General features: G+C 33.2%; 1 protein-coding gene across 1 annotated transcript; it reads right to left on the reverse strand.

The window, feature by feature from the left end:
• Positions 1 to 348: 348 nt before the first annotated feature.
• On the reverse strand, positions 349 to 21,104 carry LOC128215474 (trissin receptor-like). Its single transcript, XM_052922158.1, has 4 exons — positions 20,870 to 21,104; positions 10,041 to 10,201; positions 8,565 to 9,295; positions 349 to 631 (listed from the first exon to the last, which is right to left on the reverse strand). Exons 1-4 carry the CDS (start codon positions 21,102 to 21,104, stop codon positions 349 to 351), a joined length of 1,410 nt encoding a protein of 469 aa, XP_052778118.1.
• Positions 21,105 to 24,608: the final 3,504 nt, after the last annotated feature.

Genomic DNA, 24,608 nt, shown 5'->3' on the forward strand with positions numbered 1-24,608 from the left:
ATTAAATATGGCGAGAATGAGCATTGCAGAATGCGCTCAAGTCGTCACCCCAACGGGCAGCTATTTTACGTGTCGTTATAAAAGTTACAATATGTGTTATTATTTGTTATTAAGTGCAAAATACTGACTTTAACATGTTTTGTATCAATCTGTAGGTGATACTTACGTGAAAGCAGTGATACAGATGGTCACCCATAAAATACCTGTGTCATACCAAACTGACCAATTATACAATGAAATCCATTGCATTTTATTAACATTCATCTTTGAATCCACTTTAAGTGGATTAAATTACTATTCAGGTTGCACGTCGGCACGAAACACAGTGAGCAGAAACAACAACGCAATCTACCCACAGACAGTGCGCACTCGCCTGAGAGCCGACGGCTTGCGGTGCCGTCGTTCCCTGCGAGTTCCGATTCTTACCACAAGGCACAGGCAGGCAAGATTATTGTGGGTTAGGCGACATTTGCGATTTACAATGGCGGTCTGGGCCAATGTTTTATTTGTTGATGAGACACTACGTGGGAATGACAGGCGTGCTCGCGTATATCGCTGTCGGGGTGAGAGGAACAATGAGAACTGTCCAGTAAACTGGATAACTTCGGAGGTGGTTCCATGATGCTGTGAGCTGGAGTTTCCATGCACTCGAAATCTCCATTTGTACCCATTCAAGGCAACATTAACGCGATAAGGTATCAAAATGGCGTCATTCGGCTGGTTCTTCTACCTCGTATCTATCGCGGTATGATGTTGGCACAGACTAATGCACCATGTCATGCAGCTAGTAGCACACAAGCAATGCTTATAGCAAACAACGTGTGAGTACTCCAATGACCTACGAAAAGTCCGGATTTAAATCCGATTGACCACGTGTGGGACCTTTCGAAGCGCCTGGTTTGTGCCAGGCCGCCGCAACTGAATCGAAGGGTGCTCACGCGTGTTATTTATCAGATTTGGGCAGCCATTTCACAACAGCATCTTCACAATTATATTATATCAATGAGGACAAGTTGCCTTGCTGTAATTGCCACAGCAGATGTACATACAAAGTATTAAAACAAAATCAAATACGACGTTATTTGATTTTGCAGTTTTTGTTTCAATGGGTTTCAATGATGTTAATCATCTCTGTTAAGTTTCTTCCCGTGTAAAAAATTCAAAGATTTTTTAAGCATAAGGAATAGATCGTATTAAACTTATATTCGGTTATTAAAATCAAATACGACGTTATTTGATTTTGCAGTTTTTGTTTTAAGGGTTTCAATGATGTTAATCCTCTCTGTTAAGTTTCTTCCCGTGTAAAAATTTCAAAGAAGATTTTTTACGCATAAGGAATAGATCGTATTCAATTTATATTCGGTTATTTGTATTTTTCACCGAATACTTTTTCTAAAATATGATAGAAACTAGGTTGCCAATAAGAATCTGGTCGTATGATATGTATCTGGGTCATGCAAAAAAGCTTTAATGGAAATTTCCGACAATTTCATGGAAGCTTCCGAGAAAAGGCGAAATCTAAAACTCGCTAAGGGTTAAGTCGCTGAAAAATACCGTACAATTTGTATCGAATAACCTGTTTTCCTATCCGTACTTCTTGTTATATTGTTTATGTTTTTAATGTGTAGACTTTGATTAAAAACTGTTTGATCTAAGAAAGTTGGCAGCTGCTTAATGTCATTTATGGATTGCTTTCTTGTCTGGTTAATCAAAATATATCATTTGCTGGTTTTCACAACCTTTGCCTTTTTTTAAATTCAGACGTCGGAATTAAGACAAGAACACAAACTGTCCAAATGTTGTTATTAGAAATGCTGATCAAATTAAAAAACATATTCTCCTGAAAACAATCCCTTTAACACAATAATCTTTTACAATATGATTTAAATTTGCTTAACTGTTAAAGATGTTAAAGACATAACAGCGTTCAAAATACATTGTTTCGATTATGCATAACATTTTCCCATTTGCCCGTGGAGTGGCTAATCCATCATTGTTGAATAAGAAAATATTATGATAACGTTTATTTTCTCATTTGCTATCAGACAGGAATTTGCATTATAAAGCATAAAAATACAGCAAACAATATTGTCTGTGAAGCCATCTTTGTTCTCTATCATCAATGATATTGGAATATGTAATGAACTATATTTTTACAAATTTTTTTTTAAGATTGAACAGTTTTTGTTAACATAATGGTCAGTCAGTTGAAATAGCTTTATACAATAATATATTGATTACAAAAGGAAAATGGATAAAGTTATAGACATGTTTCAAATACCGTGACACGAAACGAATCGATTGCAGGGACATCGCTAAACGCATTTGATTATGCAAGCTACCTTGCATTTAACAAATCTATATTACACAAGTGCGACCGTATTGTAGGATTATATATAAGTGTTCACAACATTGTGTGCGATTTCACTTGTAGTTGTAATATACAACGACATGTGCTCGAAATACATACTGAGTAACAACGAAGTAAAACATTATTACACCTGCCAGAATATAGAATATGTTGAAATTGTAAAGCTGTAGCCAGGTTGCTGATATGCGTGTTGAAAATCGGATCACAGCTACAATATTGCTAAATATCGAATATGCAACTTTATAAATAACTACACATTTATCACAGAAAAAGGATCTGTAGCTATAAATTTGAAGCTGTAGCTGTATTTAACCACAAAGTTTTATTTATACAAATGTATCTATTCAAAGTTATACTCTTACATATGGTGGGCGATAGCTTCCATTTTACCAAGCGAAAATTTCTGTCTGCGTATCGATAATTGCCTGTTACTTCCTAAGAATTAACTGATTGTTTTTAATAAAATTAGCTAGTTTGATAGAAACAACTGATAAACATATATATACACTATGATATACGAACATTGCTTTCACCTTGCGAGTGTTTTGCTTGTGTAAAATTAATTAAATGAAACCAGATATTGACAGCTTGTTAAAGGTGAAGTAAGGGTATGCTAGTCAACATAATTCATTTTCTGTGTAATTTCTTCAAATATTTATTCCCCTTGGTTCCTCGTCAAGATTTATTTAAGATTCTTTGCCTTGCTTTCAAATTCACATTAAAGCTCTAATGAAAGTGGTGTTTTTATTCGCATAATTTAATACCCCGGCGAACTAATAATTTTAACCTGTCATGTCAAAAGTGCATTTGATGATACCCCATTTCGATTTGCAGTTACTGTACTAAATAATTAAACGTTGTGTTTACATTAGCGACATGACTATCAGAAGACGACAGACACGCTCTATTTCTTGCAGTAAGGTTTGGGACTAGTCATGTCGCAAGGGGATGCTCGAAATCAACTTCATAGGCATAGGTAGGGACGACATCATAGTATCGCCAAAGATAAATAAATAAAGATAAATAAAGTGAAATGCATCAAACAGTCCATTGAGTCAGAGAAAATTCTACCGTTATGTGTATGTGAATTAATAATCATGTATTATTTACAGCGTGAAAACAGACAAAGCGGTAAAGCGTTACAATCAACAGAGTAAAACTACTTAACGAACCCAAATTGCTCTGTTTCAAAAAAGAAAGAAATTGACAGAAAATTTAAGATTACACATCATACCAGTTGGAGCCACTAACACGTAACCCCAACGATTAACTATTGCCATATCAAATCGTAACTGTTTCATTATTGATTCATACATTATTTTACTGAAAGTCCTCTTATCTAAAAACCCTGAATATTTAAACATTTTTTTTTTGCATTCTAATGGCTATTTCCCACAATAAAGACATCGAAATTGTACTTTTGGTTAATTACCATATTCATAGGTTGCGTATCAAATGTACAACATACTAATAAACTGACGCCGCTGACGGATGTTGACGTCATACGTCGACGTCCCGAATGCAAAGTACGTTGCACCGTCATACTTTTGCGCTGTTAGTGGTAAGCTTTATATCTATAGGGCGTTGGTCGTGATATGCGTACGATTTCCTTGGCGAAGGTTATTATGTATAACCAATGATGTGGCGTTGGCAGTGATGCGTAAAGCATTCCTGTGTCGTCGAAGTGATGTTCTTAACACTTCTGCGAAATTGACACTGATGTGATGGATTTAACGTTGCTGAGTCGTTGGCAGTGAGGAAAGAAAAGAATTGTGGAAAATATATTTAATAAATTGACAATTTTAAGATTTTTATAAACAAAAAACAAATAATATCCATTTTAGTTCAGCAACTACCTAAACAACAAGGCTTTGGAACGTTCCAGTTAATTGATCATACGTCAGAATGTTACTCTCTACTTGTTATTTGATTTCTTGTCCCAAATAGGGTTTACTAGCAAACATTTAACACTGCTGAGAAGAAGTATTTCTATAAATTAAATAAAGAGTCCATTGTGTATTCCTTAAAAGATGTTATTTTATTTGTGCTCTTATATGTATTTAACCATTCCATATTGTTCTCTTGTAAATTAATTGTTTATAAGATCAGAAACATGTTAAAGCTCGGCCTGTCCAAACCTGAATTCCGTTGAGCTTTCAGAACGAAATGACAATTTGATTATGAAATGGCCATTATTTTTCTTGAAATTTTAAAAAAAGCAAATACTCGGCAAAAAATGATGTGATTACGCTTCTACATATCGAGATGTCGAAACAAATATTTATCAGTATAAAATAATATCACAATATTTACTTAATTTTTGTATTTTGTCTTAATTTTTTTTTTGTATTTAGAGATAACTTCTTATTTGACATGAACATTTAAATATTTAACTGAGACGTCAAACTGAAATACGAACCCTTATTTCCCTGTTGAGACTGTTCTGATTTTTTTAAGAAGGCAACATCATATTAATCGGAGCCACTAACACGAAATCTCAGCTATCAACTATTGCAATATCTAATCGTCACTGTTTTATTTGGGATTCAAACAAATTTTGACTGAAAATATTCTGATTTTTATGAATATTTAAAAGTAAAGTGCATAAACCTGACTATTTGCCACAGAAAAAAGATAATTCAAACTGTCCGTTTGGTTAATAACCGCATTTTAAGGTTGCGTAATAAATGTCTTACATACTAATTAACTGACACTGACGTATGTTGACGACATACGTCGACGTCATGAATTCAAAGTACGTTGCACCGTTATGCTTAACATTATATTATTGTAATGTCATAGTATTAAGGTAACCATTCTACCGTCAGTTCTGTGTAAATATTGTTTGTTTTTAAATTAACACAAAGAGGGTTGCTTTTGATAATTTAAAAGTGAAGCTAAGCGTTCCATGTGGACATTTGTTAGTAAAATCTATTTGTTTAATCCGAATTAAATCTTCTATCCGTAAGAAATGTATAACGTATGCTTTGGTACATTATTTAGTGTACAGAGTTATATGTGCACTTTGTCTCACTGTTGAATTACAGTTTTAATTCAATATACAAAGGGCTCCTGCAGGTTATGCAAGTTTAAAAATTCAAACGTTGAACAATTTCGAATAATACGGTACAATTACATTTATGTCAAAACCACAGTATTGTAATGATATTAACATAAGCTTAAAGGTCACATAATGCAAATCTGATTCTTTTAAGTATTCGTCTTCATCTGTTTTTGTCACTTATCGGCGATGCTTGCCCTTCTACACCTAGTTAAATATAAAATACTCAGGAGCTTTTCAATTTAATATCTTAACAGATAGTCTCCAGTAAAATTGAGAGGACTGCTTCATCAACAAGTGTCCTTATTTAGAGAGAAGATTGTCAATTCGTTAATGTCTCTCTTTATGATGTTTATCTAGTACAGCTGTTGAATTAGCTGTCACATTCATATGTCGGTATTTTACTACTTAGATTAATAAACATTTTCCTACTTGTCAGCCTGACAGCCAGACAATTTTTTCAACACATAATTCTTCTCTACCATCATTAAATGGCCAAGATTTTTAACATTTTGTTAAGGTCACAGCTCTTCCAGCAACTGCGAAATGATCTCAGGCACAAGTAAATTGAGAGGACTTTTTCATGAACAAGTGTCCTTATTTAGTGAGTAGAGAGTCGATTCGTTAATATTATTATGAAGTCGATTCAGATAATGACATATTTGTTAATACACCTTCATTTTGCGAGTGTCTTAGCTATCAATACTGCTACAATACTGTTGGTCATATTATTAATGGATACTTAAAAAATATGGAAAATAATTTACTGAAGAAAGTAAAGAAAGGTCTTAAATACCGATTATCATCTGATATTACTTTGTTACATGCAGAATTGAACTGACAGATGCTTTAATAAAATAGTTTTCCTGCTGGGGCAAATAAGAAAGTGTTGGAATGAATGCCTTGATGCCCTGGTTAAACAAAATAACATAATTGATGGAAAAGAAAATCAGAGTTTTATAACAATAATCCGTTGGCCCTCCATCCTACATTGGTTATAATTTCTAATAAAGTAATTCCAAATATCAAATCTTTATACAAAAATGTGTTTTTGTTCCAGTAGATAAAACTGCTAATAATTTTCTTCTTGTCCGACGAATATTTTATTTAAATTCTCCCATTTATGAATAGCGAATCTACTCGTACTTACATCAAAAAAACAAATGCTTAATACTAAGATCATTAAAAATCCCGACAATACACTGGATCCATAAAATTTACAAAACGCCATATAAATCACGGTGTATTGTAACAATCTCCTGTTCAGCTAAACAAGTTAACTAACATGCTGTTTGACTGCGATAAAGTGTATTTTAAAATTACTGTGATGAAGAATATGACAACTCCGGAACAAACCTATTCTGGTCTTTCAATATCTCTTTAGATGTTGTGAGTAGTATTGAAAGTAAACGGGTTGCTCCCACCAGAATAAAAAAAACCATTTGGCTTCTCAACAATGTATTTATCTATTCCTTAACATCTACTCAAGAAATAAGCACATCTAATTAAAAAAAACATTTGCGCGAGAATGGACTACTTTAATAGCTGTAAATGGCAAAAGGCCTTACATTTACTGGACATGCTCTCTAAATTTACAGACATTAATAACAGCTATGATAATTTTATTTTAAGTTCCACAAGTGTTGCTGTAATTATCTTCCTCTTAAGCAATTGATAAGTTGTTCTTTAACTTCAATGAATTTTACTTCATTAACTTGTTTCCGATAATATATATTTCTCAATACCGTTTTCGATCGAGGTGAGCGTTGCAGATCGCTTATGTTGTTTTGATTGAAGATTGATTTGTTACGGTCTCGAAAAATATTACACAGCCGTCACATATTTATTTTCATTTTTTCATTGTTGTTTTTCTCCTTGTTTGACAATAATACTTGCATTATCAGACTAAATGAAGACATACTTTTAAACCTTAATAAGGCGAGCTATGTCTTATAGCCGTCTTTAAATGACTTTGTCGTACCTCTTTAGAGCAAGCACGGGACAGCAGGGAGGCTATGGCAATAGCAACTAGTTCAAAAGTAGATTCGATTTCCAGTCAACTCTTGTATCACTGACCGTTCTTATTCGGTGAAAATGAAAAGTAATTTAATGATAAAGGTTTGTTTGTGGTGTTCGTATTTGTAAATGTGGTGTAAGTTTAATTTTGGTATTTGAGTATGTGTTATTGATATGTTTGTGTTTATAGTGCATTGGCATTTGGGTCCTTGCTTTGCCTTATGACTACTGGGTATTTCCCTGTATTTTACATCGAATTAGTGATCGATAAATACCTGTGTCAAAGTGGAATATTTACACCAACCAATTAGTGCAATACATGCTAAATAGGTAATTTAGAAGCCTAAATACTTCCAGAGCCGTTATTAATGAGTCCTGGATGGTCCAACGGCTCCCTCAATTTATGAAGAATGAAATATTCCCCTCTTTAGAGCAATCCAACTGGTGTTATTCGAGGCTCCATCTGCTGCCGACGATATAATTTATTCGTCTTTCTCTGCAACCGACCTCAGAAGTCCATAAGACAAACAAACTCATAAGAGTTCTGGTTTAAGCGTTCTATAAGTGACCACAACTCTCCCCTTCCCCTTCTTTAATCCTGGATGTTGTACTTTGGATGAATGTATATATTTTTCAATACATGCGGAACATATCGAAAAGGAAATGCATAAGTTAATAATTTAAAAACGAACATATTTTGACATTGATTTGATATTTTTCTGAGACGTAAAATTGGCAGCCACCTATCTGAGCTGAACCATTATATCTCATCTTTTATTTTGTCTCATAGTATGTTTCATGATAACTAAAGCTTCCCTTTCAGAAGTAAATTTCTTGGCAAACATTTAAACCTTGATAGTTATTAAATGCGTGAATGTACAAAATCAACAAAGTGCATATGCACAATTATAGAAAAACACTCGAAATATTCATGAAATATCATTGAAAATTCCAATACTAACATAAAATGTTAGCATATGAAAATACATTCATTTAGCGTTGCAACAGCCTTTGCAACACGCTGGGATTATTTCTCTAAAACTCTTTCGAAAGTTAGTTGAAAACAAAGCGTACAAAAACGGATTTAAGACAGAATTCAAATAAAGGCTAATAAACGATATTGGTGATAATATGAGCATCGCTGAATGAGATATATTAAACATTGCCCAGTAATGATCCATCACTTTCATCATGTGAGGAAACACACATACAGCAAATGTTACAACGACACATAGAAGAAGTCGGATCACTTTTTGTCTTGCTTTTGCTACCCTTCTTGTACTAGACACGTGCACGAGGTGATATCTCTCCTTTACTTGTTTCAAGTTTGAACGTTCCGAATGACTACTTTTGCTACTCAAGTTTGTTTCTCGTGTATAAACGTTGTGCTCCAAAGATGGAGAAAACGATGACGAAGTAATCACACACCGTATATCGTTATCGTGGGGTGTACTAAGTCGAAGAGCTGAAACTACCTGTGTTTTCCAAAGCGCTCGAGCTATTCGATAGTACAAGATTACAATGACAAACAGAGGTATGATATACCATAACACCACAGTCGCAACACTCAGCCATTTTAATTTAATCTCGTTCTCCTCTGTCGCATAACAAAACTCGTCTTTACCAACTGATAGAGTATCATATAAAATCGCATACGGTATATTGTATAGAAACGCAATTATCCAAATGCATATCTGAATTGTTTTCACACGAGTACGTGTCATAATATGTCTTGCTTTGAGTGGGTACATGATGGCCACGTAACGTTCTATCGCGATGACCGTCAATATAAAGATGCTGGCGATATAGCTGACGTTCCAAATGTAGTAATAGCCTTTGCACGTAACCTATGAGATAATAAAAGTAAAATTAAAGTTATATATGAGATATGAAATAACATCAAGATTATACAAAACAAATACAGTCGAATCCCGTTGGCTCGAGTTTTGTGCTGTTCTATGTTTCTTGTTTGTGACTTTGTGTTCTAAGTCTTTGGCGTTTGCCCATTGCCACTAAGCCGGGTTTATGTTTAAACGTTTTGCTACTGAGCATGTTTCTGTAGCTTTTTGCATATATATCGATATCCCACGGACCGGTCCAAAGCGATTATCGATCCAAGCGGGAATGCATACAAAGAGTCAAACTAAGTCGGTCCTTTACATCAAGTTCAAACCATCGAGGAAATCGAGTCAAGCGATATCGAGCAAACGGGTTTTGACCGAATGTTGTTAACGGTCTTATGGGAATGAGCTCTTATATGTAAGCTGATCATTCAATTTAGTAAAACATTTCTATATCCCTTGGTGTTTGCAGTGTTACAAGGTACACTTAAGGGACATTATAACATCATGATTGTTCAGTTGATTTAAATTACTAGCATCCAATATGGAGACAAGCCTTGATAAATTGAACATGTTGTTTGTTTCCTACATCTGAAAAACACCTAAGTAATGGACAACCTTTAACATTTCATTAATTGACAACGTATATTTAAATGCTGTCTCCCTTTTCCCCTCAGATATTTGGACTGTTCAATAAGTATGGAAATATGAGCTAAAGTTAGATAAAATATTTGGACAGATTTTCCAGTACCTTGCCAAGTACCCATGTTGGGTTGAGAAACGTGGAGAGGTTCGGAAGTACACAGAAGATTCCCACACAAAAGTCTGCTACCGCCAAGTTAGCCAGGAAGAAGTTTGTTATGCTTCTCAATCGTGGGCTTCGGGCAATAGCAATCAACACCATAAGGTTTCCTGCAAACAGAATTTGATTTTTATTCAGAATGTAAAGATCCCTGGCGACCAAAAATACGCGTTAACTCGCAGTATTTAAAACTTTAAATCTTATCTATCAATGTGTGATTAAAGACGTTTTCAGTGTAAAACACATTCCTTTTCCTTTGACAACACAAGACAAAATAAACCAAGCTGCTACTCAGAACTCACCTTAAACCACTATGTATTGTCTAACAAATTGTGTACCTGTGCTGAATAGGTCCGGGCTCGTCTTATTTAGTTCAAAGAACCTCATTTTAACTTAAGTCTTAACGTTTTTTACAACAATCTGCTTATATCATAGTATGCATTGTTTGCTAAGTTATGTTAACCAGATTTGAAGAAACCCAATGAATACGCAGTTAGTTGCATCTCAATTATTTATTATAAAATAAGTTTTGTTTCTGATCCTGACCTTTATACTCAGATTATATAAGGGAAACAGTGCATCCATGATATATACATTTTGCCACCTAATACTAAACAATCACCATTGAAGTCAGAGAGCGGACAAGGAATTGGTACCGAATATAAATATACCCTTATACACCTACGTTTTCGGCCTTGGTCATGGACCAAGCTAGATTTTTTAGGCGACATATTGTCTACCTGTGATGAATTCTTCCAGCCAAGTAACACTTATTTTACGGACATTTCCAAGGTAGAAATCTCTTCATGTAACTGTATAGCAATTTCGATAAGGATATTGTTTGTTAGTGGTGTTTTTGTTTGAGTATGTGGTATTAATTATTTTGATGTTTAGGTATACGATGATAATATTTTGTTGTCTATAGTTCATTTTCGTTTGGGCACTTGAGTTATGCCTTTTAATAGGGTTTATTTTTGAATATTTTGAGTACTAAGCTTGTCCTTGTATATTTCATTGTATTCATTAAATTCAATGGGTTTTTTCAGTAACAGAACGGACGAAGTTTTTCAAATACGACTTCTTATGTGACAGCCACCCTTGATATTATGCGATGTAAAACTACGAAATATGATTGAATACATTTGAAAATACTTCAAATGCCATACATATTTAGAAGGAGAGAGGATAATTGCTGTTCATTGTTAGATCGGAATATATCTCACCGAGTGTGAATCAAACTCAATATAACACTAATCAAACATTTCCTTTTCTTTTTATTATATGCCTTTCATTGAAATTTAAGGTTAATAATTTACATATTTTGTATAAGAAAAAGCACCAATCCGTATGCGCACAAAACGTCATTTCGGAAATGGATTCGTTTAAATAGTGTACCAGCTCTGTATGCGCTGACCTTTGTTTTGAAAGCGAGAACGGGCTTACATTTCAACCTATTAAAGTGATAGTTCCACTGATTAAAAACAGTCAAATTTCAATTTTATTTCACTGACCAATCTCTCAAGCTTCCGGAAAGCATATAATAAAAAGCTTTAATATTGTTTGTACGAATACTGCAATGTGTACCGGAGGTTATCGGTAATTTAAGGCAATCATATTCTAACTATTTATAGCAGGCATTTACTCCAATAGAGTCGTAACACAGTATTATATACCTTCTGGTGGCACTATATGAGTCACTTGTTAATAAATAGTTTCATACATTCAAATGCAATCTGAGATTAAAACAAATAATCATCTTTTCTAAACTAAGCGACGTCCGATGTAAAGGAAAACTCTTTCTAAGATTGAAACAAATAATCATCTTTTCTAAACTAAGCGACGTCCGATGTAAAGGAAAACTCTTTGTAACTCTAGGCAAAAAACAATATAATCTGCCTGCGATACCGACCAAGACGGTTTGTCCTATGCAACAGGACGCAGCTTGCTATCATCCCCTCTACAAAGTTTAATTTTAGTTCGTTTGCTTATTAGCGATTATAATGGAGATCTTAAACTACAATTTACATAATAGTTTATGGCAGGACATAATGTATGTGGAGACCAGAGCTTAAAATATAGCCCCTCTCAAAAAATTTCAAACAAGATCCCTGATAATCGATCTTACATTTTTGAAAATCTCCTTAAAATGCCATTAACCATGCCGTTCTTGATTTGAGAAAAGGTATCCGAATGGGTTTCCTGTTTTCCCTTTTGCGTGTTACCCGTAAAGAATTCTATTATTGACATTTTTCAAATGGGAAAAGAATTTTTGCCACAAAAAACGGCTAGATTTGTCATAAACCCTAAAACTTAAACATAGCAATATTGTTACATTTTATTTTTTTATGAACCCAAACAAGTTTAATAAACCTGGAATCGAATATTCCATTTGTTTGCTCAGATTATTTTAATAACATATAATGTATATGTTAGCATTATAGTTTAGCTAACATATTGTTAACAATCAGCAGCCAATTGTATAAAACTCGGATAAGTTGTCCACAGGTTATATTTCGGCTAGTGAACACTTTTCAATGATTTGATTGGTTAGAAAAAAATATTTGATAAATATTGACCAATCGATAAACATTTCGGATAACTTTGACTAAACCAAAAAGATAACCGGTTTTATACAATTGGCTGCAGAACTTCACATTAAGATTCTAAAGTTCAACAGGTTTTAGACCAGACAGCGAAACCATTAATTGCAATAAGCTGATGGTTTATACCAAATGTGTAAAGCACTTCGCCTCATTACCAAAATATTGATTTAAGCAAAAAAAAAAACACACACACGCACACGCACACGCACACGCACACACACACACACACACATCATATTAAAGCAATAGTGAAGGGCCAATCAGATTCGTAAGATTAGCATGTTTTAGACAATGCATGGACACCATTTCTACAAACGAGGCAAATAAAAATATGTGCTATACCAAACCAACTGTGGAAACACTACGCTTTACTTACAGAAAGATACAACATTAAGACCATTGGCAGCGCTAGTTCCTACTACAGTCCTGATTTCAGGGATTTGACTTTAACAAACTTGAGAAAACCGACCTATTTCTAAGATAATTTTAAATTTTTCACAATTGTAATCCTTGATATTTCGGTTAATTTGAAACGGTTTGTTTCTTGATTTAAACTATTTTTAATTATTGATAAAAACAATACTTTGCAGTCAGGGATTTTCAGTCTGTATCTTTGCTCCTTATTACACTTGAAGTCGGATTTAAAATTTCCTTTTTCCATTTTTGAAGTTATGAAAGCTTAATTGTTATTATTACATGTCTCTTATATTCACTTTTTTCAAATAATAGTAATACAAAATGGTTTTCCTAGGCATCAAAAATTGTCGTTTTTGCATATCGGATCCAATAAAGGAAAACATATAGGCTAAAGCTGATGATACACTTATGAAATAGTTGCTCTTTCCTGGCTTCAGACTAGATAGAAACCATTTCATAACATTTTAATGAAAACTCCCCTCAATCACATGAAATGAATGAAAAAATGGGTATGCATTTCTTACGTACATGAAGTAGTGTCTAGTATAGCACAGTATACTTATGATATTAATATTCAAAAAACAACTCATTCGAAAAAGCACTACAGTTTATTCACTATTAAAACTTTGTGTTTGAGTCTATTTACTTTGATATATTCTAGAAAGCAAATTAAAAATACCTCTAAACCATAGTTTTGATTATTAAAAAAAAAAAAAAAAACATAGATAAAATTAATACTTTCCAATCAAGTTTTCCAAAATTTGATAATTATGTGTTTCAGCGACTAAATTGAACGTAAGAAAAACAGGTTTTCGGTATTGAAAAATGGAAACGAATTTCGACTTTTTTGCTAATTTCACTATTCATAACTTCCTAGACAAAACTAAAGAAGATGTCCAAATATAGCTCGATCCATTTCTGCAAATTAAGCTAACGTTTTAATTTCACATGGATTGTGAAACTAGACATTTCCACATTATTGTCATCACCCTCGTTTGCTATATGTTACCGGAGAGTGTAATCTTGTGTTGTTGGGGAAACATAAGTGTTTGAAGGAATCCGCTTGTCTTGCTTTGAGACGACATACTCGCATGCACCAAAGCCGAGAATCGAACCCGGATTGCCTAGTTGAGAAGTGTAACAGGCATGTATTGGTATTCTTTGCAGTTAAATGTATTGAAGATAAAGAAAAGTTAAGAACAACGAAGAAAAATATAATTTGACTACAAATGCAAGAATCAAATCGTGTTGAAAAATCCCAGAACCTGTCCTCTCAGGAAGGCAATTAGAAATAAGTCTGTTCTTACGCTAGCATGCCTTTAATGCTTTAAACCATCGCAACAATTAACTGACCTGTTACTTGATCAACTAGTTAGTAAGTAACTTATAGGCAAGAAACACACGTTTTAGTGAAACAAATTGTATTTTATTTATATCTAGAAACTTCACAGAACTAAAAGGGTTTTTTTCAAACTTAAAATGATTTCAGACGATGTCAGATCGATAAAAAGTTTTAATCTTATACCTATATATAACATTTGCAGATATCTTATTTTATGTATATCGCATTATAAATATATGGGTTTTTTAATGTTTTGAGTAGAGTTACTTTACTACAGACCATGCAATTGTGGTATTATTATATTGCAAATGATATATAGGGGATATTATAAAAGGTCATTTTTCAGTATTGTATCACTTCGACTTCGCTCTGTAAAAACGTGTTTTCTCAACGAACGATACGTGATGCATATCTACTACGTACTTTCTAGTTATTTATGTTTTGGTTTCAATTTGATTTAAATTCACCGCTGTTTGTCAAATGTCCACATATTGAATGGCTTGCGCGTATGAAAATGTTACGTACATTTGTGTAGTAAAACAAGGCTTCTCCGGCGAAACTAGTCAGAAGATACAAAATTTAATGTATTGAGCAAAATAGAATAATATGGTTAATATCTTAGCAAAATAAAAAGGCATTCATATATCTTTTTGCTTTTGTTAGTTTATGTTTTTTGGTTTTGAATCATAAACTTTTATACGGTCTATTGTCAAATATTACTTGATATCATGATCAATAAATCGATGTCGTAACGTATATAACTGGATAAGCTGAAAAAAATCCATATTAATTAATAAATAATTTTAAAGATTTTTTCTGATTTGTTTTCAAAGGTACTGGAAGGCTTGCTGAGATTAGTAGAAACAAACATGTTCATGGTAGGCCCTTTTTTCAAAAAAATACTTTTGTTCGACAGATAAAACAATGCAAATGGAAAATAACTGAAATTGAGCAGTTTCTGTATCAAAAGATCCTTTTCGCAAGTTCTAAAAATAACTCATCAATATTTATCTGTGCCTCATTTACGTAGATCCACCCCCCTAGAACAACTCCGTTTTACTAAGAAACCATTTTTTATGAAAACTGTACAGATAGCACTGCTTTGCTGGACAATACTTTGCTCTCAATCCGTTAAACAAAAACAGCAATGATTCTCTTGGTTTCAGTGTTGCTGACGAAACGGGATCTCAGCCTTATACTAGAACATGTATGTGATTTACCAGCAGCGTACACCGATAATCATAAAACTACAGAGAGACACCTGTATGTTACCTGCCGAAAAATGTTATCATCACACTCAATTTAATTTCATTATTAATTCTAAGATTTCGTTATCAACATTAATATTTCTGATCAGGAAAATAATATATTTCTGAGGAAGATGATACAAAATTAAACTGACACACTAAAAGTACAACAGACGAAAACAACTGTATAGCACGTGATGAACAACGCTTTTACAAATGGACTGTTGAATGGATTTCGAATCCGCTAGTTAAGTATCCACTTACTGACATCCCACTATCATCTAACACTTGGCTAGTACTAGTATTATATTTCATATAAAAACATGAAATGTGTTTGTCGTCCTTGTTCATTATCCGTCTAAGAGTGCATACATTTATTATACATCTAGTACTTGTTGTACATAAATATCTTTATTTTACATATTTCCCGTATTCCGTTAAGCATAATATTTATGTTTATATCTATCATATATTCAAATTACTCTTGCTTTAGATACAAATGATAATTCCTAGCAATAATTATAATCAAGGCATTGTTAAATCCTGTGTTTTGTATGCAATATGTACAGTAAATCATTTCCGCACAACTTTAAACACCCACTCATTATACAATCGTCACGCGTTGCCGAAGTTATTTTGCCAGTCGTGAAATATTGCCAATGGTGATCATCACAGACGACACTTGACATAAATTGCCAAATTGCTACATTGAAAACGCCTCACGTATTTAAGAGCATAACAAGATACCGCACTGGGGGAATATTCTGATTTGAAACAATTGTCTGGCTTCAAACTCAATCTCAAAGACAGTGTGATATTGAGAAATGATTTGGGTTTTAACGATAAATTGCAGTCAAAGCTTTTCTAGAGAACAGGAAGAACCAAAACATAAAACATATTACATTTTTTAAATACGCTCAATAAGACATGCACGTTTTCGCTTTACCAAATATAAACTTAACATTACATAGAATAAAACAATTTGTCTGTAACTACAATTAGTGAAACAAGTCATATATTTACAATGTGTAACGGAATTTGAATATAAAATATCAAATGATATTTGTTTTTTTCTGTGAAAGTGTTATAAATACCTTAAAACTTTATGCTTATTCATTATATCCGTTTGATATAACAATTCTCAGGGTTTTTTTCTGGATAGAAACAAGTACTGCGATCCTTTATAAGTGGCCTAGAAATGTGACCCTGACTCGAACCCCCGAACTCTATGTTAAGAGGCGAAGAAATTAACTATTTATTTTTAGACCAATTACGTTAAATGTATGTATCACAGATACAACTATATGTCACATTATTGTGAAAGTTTAATATAACATGTTTAGTGTTTGCATTGAACTAATGAGGAAATGTATTATTTTAAGTCAACCTTAAGCTAGGTCATAATGAGACTACATACAATTCGTCAAATATTGCAATGAAATCGGTAGCAATCTTAAGGTATCAAAAATGTATCATATGTATGGCAAGTTTGAATAGGGGAACTTTAGGTAAATTCAGTATGTGCCTGTATGTCTCTAGGTCAAATATTCTAAACAAATTAGTCGCAATACAAACGTTTCATTCAAGTTAATTAATTTTAGTCTTTATAATGTAAACGATTATTACAAAACTACAGAATAAAAAATAATAAACGTATAGTTGCTTAGATCATAATTAAATTAAGTTTTAAGAGCTATTTGTCCAAAATATATTGGGAATTGCGTCGAAAGAATGGTATCTTTTTGTGTGCTAACGGTGTCTTGATTTCCATAGTTTAGACAGTCACATCAGTTGTCCAAGTCTCCGATCCTTTTTTATGCATGGGGTTTTCTACGCATCTTAAATAAAAGTCGAAGACTTGAGCTCAAACCCGTTATATGATGCAGGACCAAAGTCAGAAACACAGAACAACGCCACACACACAAACAAACAACAAACCACATCCGAATGAATACAACTAGCGGTGTTTAAAAATAATGGAATCAAGTCTGAAGCAAACCTATAGACATTTGTAGAGAAAGGCTCCAGTTGATCATGCAAATGTTCAATGTTCAATGTCTTGAATAAAAAAAATACAGAAAGCATCATAATCATCGCTTTATACAGAGTACAATGTTTATAGACTTTGACAGAGGAGTTGATGCACAGCTTTAAATTTTCTGGCAATATATATTGAAGATAATTTATATAGTATGGTGTACTGGCCCAAAGTCTCGGGCTTTATACATTGAAAAAACAACTGGCAGAGGTGTTGAAGCACCTAAAAACAGTGACGTTATATCTTGCATTCTGTATTTAACGACCTACTCTTACTGTTCAGTGTAATATATAAAGCTACGACGTATGATTAAACATATCAAATATTTGTTATTTATTGAATACATTGATTGAATGGCAAGGCAGTATTATATAAAATACCCTTTGGTTGCATTAAGGGATTTATGAAGTACATAAATTAACTACATGAAGTTAAATTGCCATCTACACCGAAACAAATAAAATCATATTTTTGAAAGGCCTGTAGAACGAAACGTTAATTAGGAGTTAAATTCAGGATGTGTTTTAAAATGGGTTGAAATGCTTGCAATACAACGAAATGGTGATCTTAAACTACAATTCTTAGTATTGTTTTCTCCTGGTAATTCAATGTTTTGACACTTAAGCTATTTACAAGTCCGCTATACAAAGTCGAATTCCAGATGTTTGCCAATTTATTTCAAACGATATCATTAATAGTGGATGAGTCTTACCTACAAAATATGTTGTAAAGTATAAATGCACCATATTAGCGGAAGATTCAAAACAACTGATGCTTAGTGCCCATATCCAGTAACGTATTGCGTTGTAGATTCAGCTGTGCAATATATTAAATGTATCAAACAACATTTGATCGTATTACTTAGTGTAAAATATGTAAATCTTGTCAAGTAAACACGATTACTATTTTAAAAATTGTATTGTTACAAACAAAATCGATTTGGCGCCTCGAGTCTGAAACTCCGTCTCAGTGTGTCAGTAGACACGAATCCGTTCATCACCTGTAAATAAGACCAATACTTAGCAAATGTAAACAGCACCCTGTTTATGTTTTCAAAAACAGAAATAATGACCCATTTCTGTTCTTTTATTTTCGATTGCAACGTGACTTTGCTTATCCCAGCAGTTTTTATTGTACTAGTATTCATTTTCGTGAACGTGAAACATATTCAAGAGAAAGGAAATTAAAACAACAGAAACAAGAGATAAAGGTTATTACTTGATCATGCAAGGAACCATCATATTAGAATTCCCGAGAACCGTTCTTCTCTGGCACGCAATGATTAATAGGCTATGGCAAATATTATTACGCTCAGTATGTGTTTCTAATAGGTCGATTCTCAAATCGTATGCAAACTCAATGAATGTCATAACGGTTTAAACCATTTTCAGATAGGTATTGAAATGCCTTTTCATAGTTCAGTTAATAATTTTAGTAACACACGGTTGTGTCTAATAATGATTTTTTTTCTAGACATTTCGAAGACATAACGACATTTGCAAAATTAGAAATCTGTTAGATCGCTCTAAAAGTTTAAAGGGGCTGTACTCCGTATGATGAAAAAGCGGGAAAAAAAAGAAAATTGTCGAAAACTGACATAAACTTGGTATTGATGTGTACAATGCAATAAAACTTACTAACTGAAATACCACATAGTTAACAGTTAATTTATTTTTCGCTGTTTTTTCGTATTTGTTCCATTAAAAAAGATTACTAGGTATGTCTACCTACCTTAGAATTCATTCCTTATGCGTGATTGGCTAGTCGATGTTATCACGTGATATTACCAAGTTAGGTATATAGCTTAAATATTCCAACCGTTTAGGGTAAGCCTTCGTAGCACAGTGGATTCAACACTGGATGGCAATTTTGATGGCACTGGTTCGTACTCGGTTACCGACTCGATTTTTTTTACATTTCGGTATTTTTTAACAATTATGATATCAACGAGTAAAACATTTTAATAATTTGCCTGAGATTCGCTACAGAAAAAAATAAATTTTGGTGGCTATCTTGTGTACAGTCCCTTTAAACACCTACCTGAATCTTAAATGTGTTAATAACATTAAAATTATTTGCGTTTGACACATTTGACATGTGATACGGTTCTTTGTTCACCGAAGCAAATATGATATTACTATATTTCTTATGGTAGACGTTTTATGAGTAAGTTGTTAAGTCATTTGGGTAATTTACATAGCCTTATTGTTCGTTTATATTGAAGTTTGTATATTTTGAACCATGAGATTGAACTACGATATAATGTGATTTCGTGATACATTTCAATTAAATTATTATTTGCTGCATATATTAATTAAGTATAGTATAAAGGGTTTAAACATATTTATTTTTACAACGATTGTAAAACAAGTTATTACAACATTATATAAATCACTCTCGTTGGCACGATTTTACGCGAGAGTGTGGTCTTGTGTTGTGGGGGAAACTGGAGATTCCGGAGAAAACCCACTTGTCCGGCTTGGTAACCACATACCAAACTCACATGCGCCCAAGCCGGGAATCGAACCCGGGTCGCATAGGTGAGAAGCGAGTGCGCTGACCACTGCGCTAACCGGACAAGTATACAGGGTCATGGAAAGCTTGCTAATGTGTAAAGTAGGTAAAACTGTTTATGACAAATGCTGCTTTCGATATTTAACTTGTGTTTAAACACAGATGAAATCGCCATTGGTTTTAATAAGGCAAAGAGGATATTTTAGAGTGGCGAGCAGTTTCTAAACATACATTTATCGCAAGTTTCTCTAAATAATAGTGATCAAATTTATCTCTACATATTAAACGTGTTTTTTTTTACTTAGAAATTTTCCTTCTCCCTAGATCGACTTCTTTTCACTTAAGCACAGGTATCTGTACAAAAAGCACTGCTTTTCTAGAAACTGTTATGCTCTAAATCCGTATACAAAAACAGCACAAGCAACATGATTTCTTTTCAGTGTTCTTATTAATTAATTATTATTAATGAAGAATATCGTTATAAAATCAGAATAAATTATATTCATTTTGTTTTATTGTTATTTTCTTTAAATCTTTAATCAATGCAGCAGCTTCCTTCTGTTCAGATAAATCAAATACTTCTGCAAAAAGAATGATACAAAAGAAATAGGACTCACCAACAACACAAAACACGAAAACAACTGTATAACACGTGATGAACACCACTCTTACAAATGGACTGTTAAATGGATTTTCGAATCCGGCTAAGACATATCCACTTGTTAGCATCCCGCTATCGTTCAACTCTGGGCAACTACTAGTATTATACTCCATATCAAGAAGCTCTGTGTCGGTAAATAGCGCGTTTGTGTCGTGGTTGTTCATTTCCAAAATATTAAGGAGTTTCTCCATTACACACCCAGTACACTTTGTATCGATATATTTATTTCCTTACAGTACATTTTTACATAACACTTTAGTTTGTCCTTTCTATTTCTATCCATTGCATGTTCAAGTTCAACTAGCTTACTATTGAGATTATTATATAATAGTATTTCCATTTATTCATAAAGATGGCACTTTACTCTCCTTTCTGTACAATCAATACAATTAATACAAGTTATCATTTACTTTCCTAAAAAACACATTCCAATTTTTTATATGAATGTTATCAAGATAAAATCCTCCTCAAACATTACAGCAGATAAGTAATATTTGACAGATAACCCTTCACTGAAGTTTCCCAGTGGGTTACATTGGAAATACCTTACGTATTTATCAGTAATGCAAGACGCCGTTCCAGGGAGTAGCTCTCATTGGTTATTTTCAGGCTCGGAACTCAAGTAGGAAATGATTTTGATTAAGAGTTCAAACATCGCAATTTGAAAAAAAAAGATCAGTAAAAAGGCATCGAAACTAGTTCATATTAACCTTTTCGCATAATTAAAATTCAAAGTTGACATAATATAATATATAAGAGATGGGAATGTTATATGCTTATTGAGTTATTGGAATGCGCAATATCTTAATAATGTGCAACGAAATTAATTTGTACTGTATATTTTTTAACCGAACTCTTTTACTGCTCAGTATGAATTACTCTCAGACCATGGTTGTTTGGTAGAAAAGGGAATTTAAGTTATAGCTAACTAGCAACCCAAGTTATTAAATTAAACCCGAGTGCTTCAGCATAAAGGTACTTGATGACATGACATAGTGACGTGTGAGACGTTACTCTCCTGTCCTGTGACATGGGCAACATGGCATAACCAACGTGAGGTATAAGATAATTATTTGTCCCCGTTATAGTTTATTTATGTGTAGGCTAAAACAAAGGTTGACTCTCAATGTGCAGATACCATAATCCATACATGTTAACTGAAATATCGTTAAAAGATTGAAAAAGCCATTGAGGTTGATGAACTCTACATTAAAAGAACAGGGAAAGGCCCAGCAATTGTGAAGGGGCACCAGGCAGACGAAAATGAACTAGAAAAATTGAACTTATTATCATGACATAGACAAATAAAAAACACAAACTCATCAAAATTGCTAAACTGATAAATTATGGGACTTACTCACCGCATTCGAACGGTCAGTGAAACTGGTTCACTGTAACCAGAATCTATTGGGGGCTTAAACTAATAAACATGGTTTAAAAACTAGAACTTTAAAAAGATAAAGCAGCTGATATAGTAGAAAATTGTAACTATATAACAGACGATATAAACGAATAAATCTTCGCCATGATTAGTTTGAAAGAAGGTTCGAACGTTGTGCATCAATCCACACAAATATCAGTGAAAAGATCGAAACGTTGGTAACATGGAGTTATACACTGTTTGAATGTCTTAGCCAAGAAATAGGTACGCAGAATCATACTTGCACCAGCATGGTAACAACATGTTTATAGTTTTATGTATGATTAAATGGCCATAAACAGATGAGAAATTTTGACAAGAACCGCGTACAGAAATAACATCAATAATCACTTGATGAAACGAGAGGTCTATTAAAGCACACCTTAATCGTAAAAATACCGTATGATATCGCTGTCTACAAGAAAAAAAATAACGCTGGCCATATGGAGTATGATGTATATTACATGCATGAACTAAAGTATAAGATTGACCTGAAAAACAATTCCAGTAGGATCAATGAGATTGTGTCTTATTTGTTGGTTAGAGGAACTGTTTGACGGTCAACAATAAATTAAAATTACTTCTTTTATCATACCGCAAGTAAACGAGGTCCCAAACGTTATTTGGTTAAGTGAACAGAAACTGCGTTTTTTCATTAATTTCAATACTTAAACATATATCGATATTTGGGGCCGCTACGTTGCTTCCGTACTTGACATCGGGTCGGATATATAATCGATGTATCTTTGTCTTCTATGAAACTACAGTATAACTTTGTCGTGTTTCGGAAAACATAATAAGCTTACTACAATCTGATTCGTTTTGTTAAAAAATAGTTTGCTTTAAAAGCTCAAAAGCTAAGAAGGTAATGTCTTCAAATCTGAAAAACATTTTCGTTATCTGTATGTATAATATCAAAAAGCTTTATGTGAACGCATGTATTTAATGAAAGCAGTTACACACTTTATTGATTATCGCTTATCATTCAATGAACGTCGTGTTTAGAACTGCGAGTGCATGTTACGATTTCCTTTAACTGAATGCACGAATTATGTATACTTTATGTAAATATTGGTGAAGTTTAATCATATTTTAATGTTAATGCACTACATATGGTTAAAATTGCAACATAATAATAATATTCGACTGAGTCTGGCCACATGTATAAACAAGGTCGGAGATCGGACTCCCGCGCAACTTCTCATAATTCTAGATTTGCATGCACTAAAATACAATACATTTGATACAATACAATATAAACAAATAAAATAAAGTGAACTGTAGAGGAATAATAATGAGAGAGAGAGAGAGAGAGAGAGCGAGAGAGCGAGAGAGCGAAGAAGAAGAAGAAGAAGAAGAAGAAGAAGAAGAAGAAGAAGAAGAAGAAGAAGAAGAAGAAGAAGAAGAAGAAGAAGAAGAAGAAGAAGAAGAAGAAGCTTTACTGTATGCAAGTTTTTAAAGTTAATCTACGGTACGTCTTACTTAAGTTGACATTAGCAAACTTTAATTTTATTCACCCATTGCACATTGTCCTCAACCAGACAGTGTTGTTAAGCAAGAACGATCCTTTTTGATGAGTAATGAGGCCAACATTTTGTTCTCGAACACAACAGAAGCATTGCCATCAATTTGTTATTGCATTCAAAGTTGGTTTAAACTAGTTTAATGGCGTTGTACAGAAAGTAGAGCGGGCTACAGATCGTCAATATTGGACTGACTCTTACTTTTTTGGTGATTGTTGGTGCACTCATACTAAAATTAATTTATAGAATTTTGAAACATCTTCGATTGTAAATAGCCGTAACAAAAATGTTAACTACGATAACTATGTGTAGGAAAAAATAAACGGATATTCATAATTAAATTATAACACGTTGCCCTTATTGGCTTGAAAATAAAATGAAACATAAGCACTTTTGAACTGAATTACGTCTTAACAAATCAATTGAAAAATCAAATGAAAACTATTTTGTTTGACGACTGCTGTACCGAATTGGAAAACAAATAAACGTATGCTGCAAAAAGACGAGTTGCAAAGCTATTTCTTTTATACATTTCAGAACATCATCACTTGTTCGACAAATAAAAAACATTAATTTGAAAAACGTTGCAATAATGTCTTGGTATATACATCATTTTATAATATAACACTGAGTTACATGTCATTTTTACGATTCCTTATAATACAATCTTTTAATTTTGCTCGCCTTCAATAAATGATATGACTCGAATTAGGTTTAAATTATAACACAATACATATTCGTTTGCCTACAAA

The sequence above is a fragment of the Mya arenaria genome, chromosome 13, assembly GCF_026914265.1.
Source record: "Mya arenaria isolate MELC-2E11 chromosome 13, ASM2691426v1".
Lineage (NCBI taxonomy): Eukaryota > Metazoa > Mollusca > Bivalvia > Myida > Myidae > Mya > Mya arenaria.

Excerpts from the sequence above, each read along its gene's own strand:
- LOC128215474 (XM_052922158.1), bottom strand. The coding sequence starts at position 21,104 with ATGGAGAAACTCCTTAATATTTTGGAAATGAACAACCACGACACAAAC. Across the intron at positions 10,202-20,869 it reads TTTCGTGTTTTGTGTTGTTG|GAAACCTTATGGTGTTGATT; the intron begins GTGAGTCCTATT and ends TTCTGTTTGCAG. Across the intron at positions 632-8,564 it reads CTCATATTATCACCAATATC|CTCACAGCATCATGGAACCA; the intron begins GTTTATTAGCCT and ends TGGAAACTCCAG.